Below are 16,333 nucleotides of genomic sequence, written 5' to 3'. Positions count from 1 at the left end.
CAAAAACTTAATTCTGGGCCTTCCCCCATCTCCTTAGGGTTCCAGACTCACCGGTGAGCAGTGAGTAGCGTCCTGAGGCCCCACAAGCCTCTCCAGAGGAAGGACCATGGGGCTTCGGCCCAGTGCCAAGGACAGCAAAAACCAGGGTACAGGCATCTTCCAGGTTCCAGGCGGCACACGGGCCTGAGGTCCTGTGCTGCCCCCCTAAGGGGGGCAGACACCTGACCCCTGACCCCAGTCAGCCCGTGTCTGTGTGTGGCAGGGGCTGGAATCCTTCCCCAGCCTCCAAAGGAGGCAGTGGGGGCCGAACTGGAGAGTTTGTGCACTCCCTCTCCTGGGAGTCGACTCTCGTCCTACTTCCAGCCTGGAGTGCTTTCGTTTTGGCTCCCGGCAGGCAACCGGCTGTTCCCGCCCCTCTCTGTCCCTCCCACCAACACCAAGCATGGGAGCCAGCAGCCTTGGACTAGGGTGGTGCCCGCACCTCCTCCTTTTTTGGCTCTCCTCCCCCTCTGCTGACACCTGGCTGGGAGGGGCCCCTGAAGAAGGCAGTGAATGCATCATGGCTGAGTAAGGGAGCTCTTACTCACCCCAGGAGCCCTAAGGAGGACACAGTCCTGGGGTCCTGGGCCCACTAGATATCCCCTTACTAGGCATCCTCGGTCCCCTCACACACTCCTTGGGCCTCAGTGACCCTTTGTGGGACAGGAGCTCTAAAAGCACAGCCAAAAGGGCACCAGAAAGTGGGCTTTTCACCACTGCCTGGCCTAGGCTCAAATGTGGTATGGGGGCTAGAAGGAAGCCAGGACCCAGGGCCTGGCACACAGGGGTCCCATCTGTGCTGTTATTGTGGGCCAGTTGTGTGACAATGGACATACCACCTGGCAAAGCCTCTGTTTTCCTCTCTCCTTTTGGAAGAATCACTGGAGGGATCAAGGAGATTGCCCCATTCTCCTTTGCTTTTGGAGGCATTGCTTGAAAGAATGTGATAAATGCCATGCAGTGTGGATACTGAGGATTTGCACCCACAAACTGACACATACCCCCAGGCAGGCTCTTGTGGATCCCAGCCCCAATAGAGAGGCACATTGTGTTTTCCAGTTTGTCATGTTAATCTTTATTCATCTTTTCGGATCTTAGTCCCCCACCAGCACCCACCCACCCCATCACCAGTTCCCATTGTCTTGACCACCCAGAGCCAAAAGCCTCTTTTCCTAGGTCCGGAGTCCTTGCTCCCTCTGGGCAGAGCCTCAGTGTGGGAAAAGGATTCTCTGGCCCCCAAGGAGGTTTTTTCTCACCTGCCCCGCGCCGCCCCCCCGCCCGCCTTCAGAACTGACATGGCTCCTGCCTCCCCTACCCCGGGGCCAACCTCTCCAGCCTGGACTGGAGCATAAGCACACTGCTCTTTCTGGAGTTCTGGAGAGGAAGTGGGAAGCCTGCCCTCCCCTATCAGAACAGGGATTAAAGGAGCTTTCTGTCAAGGGAAAGTATGAGGAGGAAGAGGGACATGCGCGGGGACTGGGCTGGGACTTCCGGCCTGGGAGGCAGGGAATAAGGCTTTAAGGCCAGTCGTCCCTGGGGTACCCAAGGATTCCAGGGTCGAAGGTTCATTCAGGGGTTCCCGTTACGTTGTGGCCGTAGACACCCGGGACTGCGGTGGAGCTCTGCTCAACCTAGGTCTGCGAGTTGGGCGACCTCTCGTTCGAGCTGGCTGCACAGCTCTAGGCGGCTCCGCCAGCGCTGCCGCGCTCCGAGGAGTCCCCAGCTGGTGGATTCCGCGGAAGGCTGCGCGTCCAGCGCCCGCAGAAGGCGCGGCAGGTCGCGCAGCAGGCGGTAGCGCGGCAGAGCGCGCAGCGGCTGGGGGATGTCACCCTTGGCGCAGAGGCGACTGAAGTAAGCGAGCAGCAGCAGCGGGCGTGGGGCAGCGTGGAGCAGGGCGAGCAAGGGCGCGGTGCCGGGGTTGGGGTAGCTGGCGGGGCGGAGGGCGGCGCTGCTCCACAGCAGTAGCACCGTGCCCTGCTCCCGCGCCACGCGCTCCCGCGCCGCCCAGAGCCACGGCAGCGAGCCCACGCGCGCCACGTGCCTCCCCTCCCACAGGTCCACGATCACGTTGCGCCTGCCGCCCAGCGCTGCCCGCAGCAGTTCAGCCAGCGCTCCCACCAGGCGCCGCTGAGCCTCAGAGTCCGCCGCGTGCAGGAGCAGCACTGGCCGTGTTGGGCCCTGGCCTGGTGGCGGGGAGCAACAGATGAAGGGGTGTGAGCTGAGGGACAGCTCAGCCCTCTCCTCCCCAGTCTCTCAGGCTACCGTAGGGTACTCGCCTCTCGCCTTCACCCCTTATTTGTTCTGGGGGTTGGTACACAAAGCAGCCCTAGACTATAGGGTACCCCTGGGCTAATTAGATAAAAACGTCCCTTCCCAAGAGAGGGCCAGGGCTCCAGGCTGGATAAGTACAGCACAGGCTGGATTTCTGCCCCACTAGCCTTTTGTCCAAAGACTCTGTACAGTGACAATAGGCTCACTGGGCCCTTTGCCCTACCTTAACCATTCCTGCCCACTTGGGTACCAGAGGCTCCCTGCTTGGGTAACAGAGACTGGGTGCAGTGCAGAAAGCTCAGACAGGGGAGGGTGAGGGAACAGCTAGCCTCGGAGCTCGGCAGGTCTGACTTCGGTGAGCTTACCTGACTGTGGGCGCCGGCAGGTGAGGGCCAGAACAACACCCAGTAGGGCGAGGAGCGCCAGCAGTGCCAGGATCAAGAGCCCCAGGTGTCTGTTAGAGACTGAGTCAAGTAGGGTGAGGCCCACCCAGTTCCTCAGTGCCCAACCTCCCTCTTATCTCCCTCTCCCCAAGAACTTACCATCCGGACACAAGAGGTGCTTCCAAGCAAACTGTACATCTGATCGCCACACCTAAGGGCACAGAGCCCCACACCCCTGTGAGTCAGGCAACTTCTCCTCCCAGAGGAGCTGAGTGAAGCATGGAGCTGGGGGAGAGGGGAGTTGCACTGGCTAGGGAATTCTTCTGGGGTAGGTTTGTGTCTGCTCCAGCTCCTGGCCTGGCACAGAACAGGTCAAGGGTGGCAAACTCAAGTGTAACAGGGGCCAAACTCGAAAAGTAAACTCAAAGTTGACTAAGGCTGCTGTGAGGACCTGAAGAGCACAGGCCCTGACTGAAATAATCAGATGGCACTGAGCTCCAGGCATTGTCACCGTGCCAGAATGTGGACACACAGCACCAGGCTTTTGGATTTTTCAACAGAAGCCAGAAATCCAGCTTTTTTTATATATGCGTAATAGTGGTAATATTAGTAATAGTCAGGGTAAATAGTGGTAAGCAATTTTGATTTTAAACACTGTGGCGGTCAAACCAAACATTTTTGCAGAATGGATTTTCCATGGGTGGGTGCCACCAGGGGAGTAGAAGCCAGGGCTCTGTATGTAGAGTGAGGGTAGGTTTTCTTACCAGGACACAGCGCCCTGGCCTCAGGAAGGGAATGATGAGGTCTAGTGTCACTGGGCTTGAGCCCTGGGCCTGTAGAAACAAAGAGCAGAAAGGCTGTCCCCAGGGAGGCAGATCTGGCACTGTCCGGCCTAAGTCTTTGCCCCTGCTGTTCCTCCCTACCACACCCCAACCCCACCATCCTACGACACTTAGGCCAAGTGCCACCTCTGACAAAAAGGCTTCCCCAGCCACTCTGGCTCCCACTGATCTTTCCCAGAGCTCAGCTCCTGCTGCAGTCAAGCACTTGTCAACAGAAAGACTCTGAGTGTGTCCTCTGTGCCAAGCCCTGAGGAAAAAAGGCGGGTACAGACGTTGTCTCTGTCCTCTAGTGGCTCACAAACCAGGGAGGCTAATTTATCTGCTGCCTCACTTTACTCTCCTGCACAGCTGAAGAGGTATCACAAGGTATCATTGAAAAGAATGTTAAGTTTTGCTGGGCACAGTGGCTTATGCCTGTAATCCCAGCACTCTGGGAGGCTGAGGCAGGCGGATCACCTGAGGTCAGGAGTTCAAGACCAGCCTGACCTGCATGGAGAAACCCTGTCTCTACTAAAAATACAAAATTAGCCAGGTGTGATGGCGTATGCCTATAATCCCAGCTACTTGGGAGGCTGAGGCAGGAGAATCACTTGAGCCTGGGAGGCAGAGGTTGCAGTGAGTCAAGATCACACCATTGCACTCCAGCCTAGGCAACAAGAGTGAAATTCTGTCTCAAAAAAAAAAAAAAAGAATAAGTTTTAGGGGTCAGGAGACCTGGGTTCAGGCTTAGCTATTGCCTTTGTAGTCCCTAGCTATGTGGTCTTTGCAGGGAGCCAGGTTACCTCTCTTTCCTAAGCTTCACTTTCCTCATTTTAATTTATTTATTTTTGAGACAGAGTTTTGCTCAGTAGCTAAGGCTGGAGTGCAGTGGCGCAATCTCAGCTCACTGCAACTTCCATCTCCCCAGTTCAAGCTATTCTCCTGCCTCAGCCTTCTGAATAGCTGCAATTACTGGTGCATGCCACCATGCCACCATGTTAATTTTTGTATTTTTTAGTAGAATGGGGTTATGCCATGTTGGCCAGGCTGGTCTCAAACTCCCGACCTCAGGTGATCTGCCTACCTCAGCCTCCCAAAATGCTGGAATTACAGGTGTGAACCACTGCGCCTGAGTACTTTCCTCATTTTTATATGGGGGATAGTAATCTTTATTTTACTGGGTTATTGAAAGCATCAGATGGGTATAGGCACATGAATGTCTTTTTAAATAAACACAATGTATTTTTTTTTATTGGTAACAGCTATTATTAATCTGTGAGCTCCTTAACTGCTATATACTTGTATCTCCAAGAGCCTGCTACAGGGTGGGCACAATGCATCCTGAATTGGATAGAATTTTAATTAAAAACTTTTTTTTTTTTTTTAAGAGTCAGAGTCTCATGCTGTCACCCAGGCTGGAGTACAGGGGGATGATCATAGCTCAGTGCAGCCTCAAACTCCTGGCCTCACACAGTTCTCCCACCTCAGCTGGGACTACAGGAGTGAGACACTGCACCTGGTCATCTTAAGCATGACTTAGTCTTACATATTGTGTTGCTATCACCTGACTGCTTGGGAGCGCTCATACAATGTAAAACAAATGAATAAGTTGCAAGTGAGCATTTAAGAAAGAACTGGAAAGAGCTAGTCATGCTTAGTCAGCTTGGTGCTGTGGTATTGAGGGTGTATTTCACTGTGGTTTTTATATTAGACACTTGGAATAGATAGTCTGATAAACTGCGCCTAGTCCACGAAACAGGTGAAATCTGACAATAGTTTACAGGATTGTGCAAAGAGCCTGTCAGCTGCTTGGGCTCTGCCTCCTGGGATGGAGAACGTCTGCACAGGTGCCTCACGGAGGCAGAAGAGTAGTGGTAGTGGACAGCTGGGTTCGAGGGAAGGCATCAATATAAAATGTTGTTTGGGTAGGCTACAGTAGTGGTCCCTGACATTTTTGGCACCAGGGATTGGTTTCATGGAAGAAAATTTTTATACAGGTTGAAGGGATTGGGATCAGGGGTGGCGGGGGATGGTTTCAGGATGAAACCACCTCAGATCATCAGGCATTAGATTCTCTTAAGTAGCTTGCAACCTAGATCCCTTGCATGTGCAGTTCACAGTAGGGTTTGTGCTCCTATGAGAATCGGATGCAGCCACTGATCTGACCGGATGCGGAGCTCAGGCAGTAATGCCGGCTCACCCTCCACTCACCTCCTGCTGTGTAGCCCAGTTTCTCACAAGCCACAGACAGATATGGGTCTGTGGCTCAGGGATTGGGGACCCCTGGGTTAGAGAACACCTGAATGTGGGAGGGCCAGTCCCTTGCCTCTGTTATTCCTGTAAATTCAGAAACTGAAAGGATTAGAAACTGTTCCCTTGAGGACCCCCCTTGCTGACTAACTGTCAGCAAGTCAGCTGAACGAAGGCTGATCATGTAAATAAAGTAACCAGATGGTAGGAGTCAGGGATTTGTTTGTTTCTACCTTTCCAGGGTCTATCTCAATGAGGTGATAAGGAAATTGGGAGCTGTGCTCTGAGCAATAGGACCTAGTAAGGGCGAGGCCATACCTGGCTGACAGTGTACACAGGGGGCACCAAAGTATCCTGCCCCAAGTCTTCATGGCTCCAGACAGCACTGAAGGTGGCATGTGTTCTTGAGGAGAAGTGAAGGATCAGCTGCTGGGCTTGCGTATCCATGCTCACATTCCAGGATGTGAGAGACCCTGTTTGGGGCGGAGTGGGGAAGGTTGATAGGAGCTGGGCTTCAGGTGATGAATTCAAGACTGGGCTAGGGTTTAGCTTGGTCACAGTTGGGTAAGGATGAAATGGGGCAGGAGCTCCTGGCAGAGGTCCCTTGTAGGCTCACCAGTCTGATGGGGGCATTCGACATGGCTGCTGTTTCCAAAAGAGAACTGAGAAATACAGGAAGCACAGGTTAGCAAGTCCAGGCAGTACCCAGTACCCCCAAATCTTTTCTCAGCCATGGTTATACCTTGAAGCAGAGCTGGGGGTGCAGGTCCACCTTCTCTAAAACATACCACTGCAGGAGGAGAGGAGAATTTGTCAGGGAGAAAATCCCTGGCCCCAGCCCTGCCCGCCCTAGTCCTGTGGGGGGTGAGGGGCATCCTCACCCCCTCTGACTCTTGAGCCGTGGCATTCGGGAGGTCTTTGCAAAGGGTATGCCAGTCGTGCCTCTGGCAGAGGGCAGCTTCCAGCTTCAGTGGGCAGCGGAGTGTCAGGGCCATGACCATCTGAGTGTGCTGGCTGTAGTCAGTGAAATGCACTGACTTCCAGAAGTCTGAGCCATCTAGGAAGGTGTCAGGGTCAGTGGGTGAGGGTCAGCCCTGCTTCAGCCCCACCCTGCCACCCACATCCTGGGGTCAGCAGGAGATGATGTTTGCAAAAGTAACCAGCACTATTCCTGGCCTGAACAGGTATTCAAGCAATGAGCACCCCTTTCATTAACTTTCTTTTTCTTTTCTTTTTTTGAGACAGAGTCTCATTCTGTCACCCAGGCTGGAGTGCAGTGGTCCGATCTAGGCTCACAGCAACCTCTGCCTCCCAGGTTCAAGCAATTCTTATGCCTCAGTATCTGGGATTACAGGCATGTTCCACCAAGCCCAGCTAATTTTTGTAATTTTAGAGAAGGGGTTTCACCATGTTGGCCAGGCTGGTCTCGAACTCCTGACCTCGTGACCCACCTGCCTCAGCCTCCCAAAGTGCTGGGATTACAGGTGTGAGCCACCATGCCCAGCCCCCTTTCATTATCTTTCTGTTTTTGTTTTGTTTTGTTTTTTTGTTTTTGAGACAGATTCTCACTCTGTTGCCCAGGCTGGAGTGCAGTGGCCTAATCTCAGCTCACTGCAACCTCCGCCTCCTGAGCTCAAGCGATTCTCCTGTCTCGGCCCCCCAAGTAGCTGGGACTACAGGCATGCACTACCACACCTAGCTAATTTTTTCTATTTTTAGTAGAGATGGGATTTCACCATGTTGGCCAGGGTGGTCTCAAACTCCTGACCTAAGATGATCTGCCCGCCTCAGCCTCCCAAAGTGCTGGGATTACAGGTGTGAGCCACTAAGCCCAGCCTCATTATCTTTCTATCCAGCTGTCTCTCTCCTCTTCTTCCCAGGCCTACATTCTGGCCAGCTCCTTGTTTCTCCCCAAACTCGAAATCTGATTAGGATTCTCTCAGAACCAGGAATGCCTTCCCCTCCTATCTCTCTGTTTCCAAATCCTGCTCTTTTTCTGACCCCAGCTCAGGTGCCACTTACTTCCCCTAAGAGGCCTTCTCTGCTTACGATGGCCCTTTTTAGGCTTCTCCCTTTCCTGAGTTATTGCCCTACAGCCTAATCCTTATATATAACCCTGCCCTGTAAGTTTTGTAAGCTGCTTTGTGCGGTCACTTGTGTCTGAGTGTCCTGCCTCTCCTCGAGAAAAACAACTTGAACACAGCACTTCAGACATCAATGGCCACTTTCACATGTAATATTTAACTCAAGCTTCACAAACACTTTGAAGGCAGAGCAGGTATTAAGATTTTAGATGAGGAAAATGAGGCTCAGAGAACAACTGACAGAACTGGGATGGGAACTGGGTCTTCTGGCCCATCCTCTTAGGACACCAGAATCTCCTAGGCCTCATATTTCTAAACTTCTTACAGTGCTGCAGTGCTCAGCACTCTCTGATCTATTGGCAAGCTGACTGGTAGACCTGGCAGCCCTCTTCTCCCACTGACTCCAGGGAAAGTACCTGCATACCTTCTGGGGCTTCCACCAACACAGGTGTGAAGGGTGTTTATGTGTGTGTGTAGGAGACAGAGACAGAGGGTGTGTACATGCACAAGGGTGCATGTCAGCCACACTCACAGGCTTCTGGCCAGCTCTGGAAGGGACATCTTTTGCGCCTCACAGTGTCCTCTTGCAGGTAGGATGCCTGGGGGAACAGGGGAGCAGGTGGGAAGGGTCAGAGGAAAGGCTTTTCTAATCTCGCTTAGACATAAAACTCATTCCGGCTTTACCTTATTGTGAAACAAGCTGCTGGAGCAGGCTAGGTACTGAACAGGGTGGGCAATGTGGGGTGGGGACAAGGGTGGGGAGGAACTGCAGAACATAGGAGAGAGATCAGCAAGTAAGGGGCTGACTCCTCTTCCTCCTAAAGAGAACTATCCCCAGAAAGAGGGAAATTCTGAAGTCACATTTCTCAGCTTTGGCCTTCTCTGACCTCCACTCTCAGCCATCACCGAGGTACCCAGTGCTCTGTGTCAGCTCCTGACTCTGGAATACCCAAATGCCCACCTGCTGTCCACCCTGGCAATTGCTCATGGCTCTAGGTCTCTGCCAGCACCCTCCCTTAGGTCTCCCAGGTGACAATCTCCCTTGCCTTTTCTGTCTAGTCCAAAGAAAACGTTCTGCTATGTTCCTTAGACTTGTAAAGAGAGAAGGAGGACTGCCACAGAGGCTTAGAGGGGACAAGACTTTTGGGGACATATAGAACCTTGCAGTGGCCATGCACACATTCCTTCCTTAGCTCCTCAGAACACACAGCGATGACAGCTGTCTATTCTGGCTCTGTGGGCTGAGGCCAGGTCTGGGGAGGGAAAGCTGGGTTTGGATGGGGCTGAGGTTGGAATCACCCTAAGAAGGTCCAATGTTCAGCAGGATCCTTCCACCTCTGACCCAGTGTGTGGCTCACAGCCAAGCTGGCGCCAGTCTTCCTAAGCATGCCAGTAACACCAAGTCCTTTAAAACCTGACTTACTAGAGATATGCTTGACCAACTGTACTACCTTGGGGGCCTAGGAGCAGAGCCATGGACAGCCCACACCTTTTCCTTTGCTCACCTCTATGCACAGACAGGGTAGAAGGAATTCATAAGACAGTTCTACAGTGTGGCCCCCAGACACGATTTTCTGTGGATGAAGCACCAAAGGAAGACAAAAGATGCCTGAGAAAGAGCATAGCACATAGATAGGGCAGGAGGGAGCTGGGATCTTGGTCAAAACACACCGGATTTTCCCTCTTATATGAGACACTCATACTAAGAAATCTCCTCTCAAAGATTCTCTGCTTAGTAATCTAACCATTAGCTCTAGGTGCTCTAGGTGGAGCTGGGGGGAAGGAGACTGGAATACATTCCTTTATTGAGGCCCTACTATATGCCAAGGAATGTGGTGGGTGCTAGAAGCATTAAATCAATTAACTCCTTGCTAGCATCACAGTGACCTTATGAAGTATCCTCACTGTTATAAAAATGTAGAGAGCTGAGGGCTCAGGGTTACAGCAGCAGTCCTTGCAAATGGTACCAACTGTATACAATGGCATTCATGACAAAGGGAGGTTGAGGTGGGACTTTAGGGCCCAGATTGGGAGAATGGGGGACATCTCATTCTATGAGAGACAGGAACAAAGGGAAGGAGATGGAAGGGTACCAAGACAGATGTGACCATTTTGTTATGTTCTCTGGGGGGAACAACCTCTTTGGGGAACTTAAAAGCCTTTTCAAAAAAAATTTTTTTTTTTTTTTGAGATGGAGTCTTGCTCTGTCATCAGGCTGGAGTGCAGTAGCGCCATCCTGGTTCACTGCAACCTCTGCGTTGTGGGTTCAAACGATTCTCCTGCCTCAGCCTCCCAAGTGGCTGAGACTATAGGTGTGCACCACCATGCCCAGCTAATTTTTGTATTTTTAGTAGAGGTGGGGTTTCACTGTGTTGGCCAGGATGGTCTCAATCTCTTGACCTTGTGATCTACCCACCTCAGCCTCCCAAAGTGCTGGGATTACAGGCATGAGCCACCGTGCTTGGCCTTAAATTTTTAATTACATTTCCTTTTTCTTACTTGTCACTAACTTGAAGCTCAAGAAAAGTCTTCTTAATACCCGAGTCACACTGAGGAGCCTCTCACTGGGGATAAATACCATACTAATTTCTCTGCTCATTTATGGTCATTCATGGCTGCTCCAGGTCTCTGACTCTCTTTCCTTTTCTTACAGGTGACAAGGCCCTCTGCCTTTTCTGTCTAGTCCAAGGAAGTCTTTCTTTTAATTTTTTTTTTTAATGTAGCAGCAGGATTTCACTATGTTGTCAAGCTGGTCTTGACAAGCCACTTGTCAAGCCACTCCTGGCTTCAAGCAATCCTCCTGCCTTGGCCACCCAAAGTGCTGGGACCACAGGTGTAAGCCACCATGCCAGGTCCAAAGAAGTCTTAATGATAGAGCCTTTAGCTTGTAAGAAGGTCTTGGACAGTTTACCTTCCCTTTCTGGGCCTCAGTTTCCCCATTTGTACAATGGGTGGCCTCTCTTGCTAGCACTGTGTGATCAGGCTTTTTATAGGGGGATGACATGCCATACCTGGACATCATAAGGACTGCTCAGCTCTTCACACTGCAGTGCCCACTGGTGACAAAGACGCACACTGACCTCAGGGCCGGAAGGTATAGTCACCCGAATAGCCCGGGCCTCATGCAGCAAATCAAAGGAGAACTCGGGCCCTGGGGAGAAGAAGGACTCAGTGGCCTTATCTCTTGACCTTAGCATCAGTACCACTCGGCTGAACCCATCTCCTGTTCCACCCTGTTCCCACCTCTGTGTCTTTGTGCGTCCAATCTAGGAAGACTTTTCCATGCCTCTGGATCTGAAGGTTGGGTCCTTTTAGAGCGAAATCCCTTGTGGGAGATATCTGGGGAGGGGATGGAAATGTGATGGCTCTTCTCAGACAGGCGACGACTAAGAAGCAGCTTCCTCTAAAGGCAGAGAACAAGGTTGGTCTCAGGCCAGGAATTGGAAAACCTGGTTTCTGTTTCTGCCTCTGGAACCCAAGGTACCACAGGCAAGTTGCTTAAACTCTTTTGGCCACAGTTTCCCTAGCTGTGTAATAGACAGAATACTTTATCTCTATACTCTCTCACATGGCTGGAGAACTGAATGAGAAGCCAGAAAGCAAAGGTCTGTGGGGCATTGGGTAGGGCTGGAACTGACAAGGAGAGTACCTGAACAGGTGCTGGTATCTTGTGTTTCCTACAGAACTTGAATGTGGAAGACTTTTTGGATTTCTGCACCAGGAGGCCGAAGAAGCCCCGCTGAAGACCTGTGTGGGGGGCAGGGAGACATATTTACTATTAAGCCCCCATTACCCCTCCCCTACCTGGAGATGTGGCCCAGTGTTAGATAGTAAGTCATTTTAAATCAAGGAGGGTAAGGGTATCAAGTTTTTTAGTCTTGAAAATTATGACGCAATCAAGAAAGGATTAATTTCTTAAGTATAGAAAAAACGATATATACAAAGATATTCATTTTAGCATTTTTTTCTTTCTTTCTTTTTTTTTTTTTTGAGACAGAGTTTTGTTCTGTCACACAGGCTGGAGTGCAGTGGCACAATCATTGCTCACTGCAGTCTTGAACTCTTGGGCTTAAGCAATCCTCTCACCTCAGCCTCCTAAGTAGCTGGGACTACAGGCATGTGCCAGCACACCCAGCTAGTTAAATTTGTTGTTGTTGTTGAGACAGGGTCTAACTATGTTGTCCAGGGTGGTTTCAAACTCCTGGGCTCAAGTGATCCTCCCATCTTGGCCTCCCTAAGTAGCTGGGAGTACAGGCAAGCATCACCATGCATGGCTAATTTTTAAAAAGCATTTTTTTCATAGAGATAGGGTGTCACTATGTTGCCCAGGCTGGTTTTGAACTCCTCGACTCAAGTAATATCCCTGCCTTGACCTCCCAAAAGCATTGGAATTACAGGTGTGAGCTACCACGCCTGGCCTGTGGCATTATTTCTTTCTCTCTTTTTTTTTTTTTTTAAACAGAGTCTCGCTCTGTTGCCCAGGCTGGAGTACAATGGTGTGATCTCAGCTCATTTCAACCTCCACCTCCCAGGTTCAAGGAATTCCCCTGCCTCAGCCTCCCAAGTAGCTGGGATTATAGGCATGTGCCACCATGCCTGGCTAATTTTTGTATTTTTAGTAGAGATGGGGTTTCACCATGTTAGCCAGCCTGGTCTCAAATTCCTACTCCTGACCTCAGGTGATCTGCCCACCTTGGCCTCTCAAAGTGCTGGTATTACCAGGCATGAGCCACAGTGCCCAGCCCTATAGCATTACTTCTAACAGCAAACAATGAGAAAAATTAGAAACTGCCCATTCTTTTGTTTTTTGGGGTTTTTTTTTTTTTTTTGACACAGGGTCTCACTCTGTCATCCAGGCTGGAGTGCAGTGGCACTATCTTGGCTTACTGCAACCTCTGCCTCCTGGGTTTAGGTAATCCTCCCACCTCAGCCTCCCAAGTAGCTGGGTCTACAGGTGTGCACCGCCACATCCAGCTAATTTTTGTATTTTTTTGTAGAGATAGGGTTTTGCAATGTTGGCCAGACTGGTCTCAAACTCCTGGACTCAAGCGATCTACCCACCTTGGCCTCCCTGGGTGCTGGGATTACAGCCGTGAACCACCACACCCAGCCCAGAAACTGCCAATTCTTTTTTTTCTTTTTTTTTTTTCGAGACAGAGTTTCGCTCTTGTTGCCCAGGCTGGAGTGCAATCAGATAATCTCGGCTCACTGCAACCTCTGCCTCCAGGGTTCAAGCGATTCTCCTGCCTCAGCCTCCCAAGCAGCTGGGATTATAGGTGCCTGCCACCACGCCCTGACAATTTTTTTGTATTTTTAAGTAGAGATGGGGTTTCATCACATTGGCTAGGCTGGTCTTGAACCAGGTGATCTGCCTGCCTTAGCCTCCCAAAGTGCTGGGATTACAGGCGTGAGCCACTGTTCCTGGCCCAGAAACTGCCAATTCTTAAGAATGCAAGGGCATTTAGTATGTACCAGGCACTGAGCTGAGCAATTAAAATATAGAGTTGAATAAGAAAGAAGATCCTGCTTTACAAATAGAAGGTAATAACAGTAAATTCATAACTTTTAATTCCAAGAATCTCAGCTGAAAAAAATTAATATCTTCACAAAATTGTATGACTGCACTTGTGAATATCCATCATAGCATGCTATTTTAGGATGATCCAAGTCACTTTTGAGGTTAAAACAAGAAAAATATCTGTTCTAGTAAGTCCCACTTGCCTCAGCCTAGGTGGCCCCTCAGAATGTCCCCAATTCATCTCTTCACTGAGAATGGTCCAAGGGGCTGTTTCTCATACCTGAGTGACCTGACAGTAAATGCTGGCACAAACAGCGGGAACAGTGCCAGACTCGTGCACACCAACGCTTTGTGGAGAAGCAGGCCCACCAGGTGTGGCAAGGGATATGGGCAGAACTTCCTGGGAAAGATGGAAGGGAAAGCAAATGATAGGGTCTAAGAAGGTTCCTCCTACCTCAGACAAGCTGGATTTGAGGCCAAGCTCTGTTACTTACATCCTGGAAGTGTGACTTTGGGGGTTACAGGACCTGTCTAAGGGTCAAATTCCTCATTCATAAAGCAGGTCTGTTATAAAAATCAAAATAGTGCATGGGAAAATGTCTTGTGAAGTAGAACATACCATAAAACAGAATTATTGTTGTATTACTGATAGAAGTGAGGGACCAGTTAAGGGGAGGAAGCAACATTTACAGAGTTGCCTGGAGATTTACCCATGTCTCTCATCATAATCCTCCCTACAGATCAGAAGCAACACTACATTTTAGTGTACAATCATTTCTACTATGCCCCTCAGAAACTGAAGGTCAGTGGAGGGGGTAGGTGCACAGTCTGAGGCCACATGGGAGTCTGGCAGAACAGCAATGTGAATCCAGGCTTGTCATGATTCCAAACTTTTTTCTTGATATTGTGCTACTTCCCAGGTTGGGAACCAAAAATTAGAACGGAGGGCTTGCTGGGCATCTGGAAAAACAGTGGGCATGGGGAGGAGCAATGGGGCAGGAAATGCGACTCACCAGTGAAACTGTCATCCTGAGGCAAAGGGCCCAGCAGGGAAAAGAAAGGAAAGAGCTTTTATTAGGAGGGACTCCCGAAAGAAGCATTCCTGGGTTCTTTGCCTCAAATCAGCGAATTCTAAGCCCCATAGCTAATAGCCCATACCCTCTAGCTCTTTTCTTCCCAGCTCCACCCCGTCCAGGCCTTCAGCACAAAGGACCTTGGCTACCCCTTTGGGACTATGTAGAGGATACACCACAGCTGTCACCAGAGCACAGGGACAGGGGAGGTAGCACAGGGACTGGGGAGGTAACACAGGGACTAGGGAGGTAGCACAGGGCAGGCAGGGGAGCAGAGAGCTTTATGGCTGTGCCAGGCAGGTGTCCCTACCTGGCAGCAGCACCTTACCATGTGTGAGGCCAGAGGACCCCGGGTGTTCCAGCGGGGCAGGTGGGGACAGCCAATCCCAGCAGAGTCAGAGAGGTCAATGAATATCAGGAGGAGAGGCAGGAGCAGGGCTGCTGGTGTGGAGCTCCCCATGGGCTTCTATGCAGTTAAGGCTCCTGGAACATGGCTGCATGGCCTGAAGGTAGGTGGCAGGGCCTTGCTGTGCAGCAGCAAAGAACACAGAACCAGCAGGAGCCCTTGCCTGAGCCTGCCCTAGCCCCGCCCTGACCCCGCCCTGCCGGAAAGCTCCTCCTCAATCCTAACCACCCAGCCAGGCCACATTCCTTCTCCTCCAAGTGGAAGGACTGAAGGAAGCTGGTGCCCCCCAAAACCCTACTGCCCCCACCTGAAAGACAAGGGGCTCCTGCTGTGGCTGAGAAGTAACAGGAAAGGAGCTAGCATCAAGTTGGGGAGCTCACCCATTTCTTAGCCCCTCCTACTCCTGAAACACACTGCAGATTTGACCCACCCATCAGCACACTCCTAAACTTGTCTCCCACAGACATGAGCTTAACCCCTTTACTTAGAGAATTAACAGATCTCTGGGCGCTAGAGATACAGAGGTGTCTGAGGCATCATTTAGAGAGGGGAGAAAAAAAAGCACTCTAGGATGCACGTGAACCCCATACGTATTTTGCTTCCCACCTGGTTAACTCTCAGGACTATAACCGAGCTCTCTCTACCCATAAGCCAGGTCCAGCTCTTCTAGGCAAAGGGCTCCATGCCAAAGGGGCCTCTAGCTTCAAGGACCTACTAGTCACTACAGCCTGATCAGGAAGCCCCAGAACTCATAGCTGAACCCTGGAGCAGAGGGAGTGGGCCCCATGCACTGACCTGGTTTCCTGTGGTTTCCGGTGCTGGAGAAAGGCTGACGAGGCTCCATCTTTGTGGGAACCCTCCCCATCATCCCACAGCTTCCTCCCCCTCATGGAGCATTTGAACTGCTTCAGCCCGCACCTTGGTAACACACACACTGGAAAAAAAGTTTGGGGCACATCTAGCAGGTCAAGGCATCTTGAGATTGTTATTGTCCCCCTGTAACTCAATCTAGACCACCTTTCAGTAGCCTAACCCCAGCCTGCTTTTGGCCAATTCTATGCCAGTCTTTAGGTTCATTGACTGAAGGCTGCATCCTACCCATTATCCTAAATATACCCCCTAGCTTTTGAGTTCATGAAAGGATAAAAACTCTTATTCTTTATGTTTCTCCAAGCCTAGCAGTGGATATCATGAAGTATGTGCTGTGTAATTGAATAAATATCATGATACATTTCAGCTATGTAGTTTATCTGTTTCACACTTCACAGAGCACTTTCATATTTAATCCTTCTAACCCTACCTTGTGCGACAGGTGATAATTATTGTTTTCATTTCATAAAAAGAGAGATAAGGAAGCAGACTGATAATGACTTTGTCAAGGTCAAAGTCTATATCCCAGGGAGCTCCACTTTTGCTAGGCCCTCGCAACTCAATTCTTTTTTTTTGAGATGGGAGTCTCACTCTGCCACCCAGGGTAGAGTGCACTGG

General features: G+C 50.7%; 2 protein-coding genes across 14 annotated transcripts in view; both read right to left on the bottom strand.

Moving 5' to 3' along the window:
* IL17RC (interleukin 17 receptor C) overlaps window positions 1–1,103 on the bottom strand; it is a 13,458-nt gene extending 12,355 nt beyond the window's left edge. For all 11 annotated transcript variants that reach the window (XM_032270616.1, XM_032270626.1, XM_032270617.1 and 8 more), the window contains exon 1: window positions 52–1,103. In XM_032270616.1, coding sequence (XP_032126507.1) covers window positions 52–156 — 105 coding nt within the window. In that variant the 5' untranslated portion in view covers window positions 157–1,103. The remainder of the gene's footprint in view (window positions 1–51) is intronic.
* Window positions 1,097–16,333, bottom strand: IL17RE (interleukin 17 receptor E). 3 transcript variants are annotated; one of them, XM_032270631.1, is made up of 17 exons: window positions 15,641–16,333; window positions 14,768–14,942; window positions 14,380–14,395; window positions 13,647–13,766; window positions 11,498–11,595; window positions 11,092–11,251; window positions 10,860–10,999; window positions 9,354–9,422; window positions 8,381–8,447; window positions 6,646–6,821; window positions 6,507–6,554; window positions 6,381–6,426; window positions 6,083–6,237; window positions 3,458–3,526; window positions 2,853–2,904; window positions 2,676–2,774; window positions 1,097–2,222 (listed from the first exon to the last, which is right to left on the bottom strand). In XM_032270631.1, the coding sequence occupies exons 2-17, from the start codon at window positions 14,897–14,899 to the stop codon at window positions 1,666–1,668; spliced, it is 2,004 nt and encodes a 667-aa protein (XP_032126522.1). In that variant the 5' UTR covers window positions 14,900–14,942; window positions 15,641–16,333; the 3' UTR covers window positions 1,097–1,665. The 3 variants fall into 3 exon arrangements, with proteins under 3 accessions (XP_032126522.1, XP_032126521.1, XP_032126520.1); XM_032270630.1 differs by having other exon boundaries at window positions 14,768–14,966; window positions 15,641–16,332; XM_032270629.1 differs by lacking the exon at window positions 15,641–16,333 and having other exon boundaries at window positions 14,768–15,634.

Source organism: Sapajus apella, unplaced genomic scaffold, assembly GCF_009761245.1.
Source record: "Sapajus apella isolate SASKATOON/1434 unplaced genomic scaffold, GSC_monkey_1.0 scaffold213, whole genome shotgun sequence".
Classification (NCBI taxonomy): domain Eukaryota; kingdom Metazoa; phylum Chordata; class Mammalia; order Primates; family Cebidae; genus Sapajus; species Sapajus apella.
This window is presented reverse-complemented; position numbering and strand designations above follow the sequence as displayed.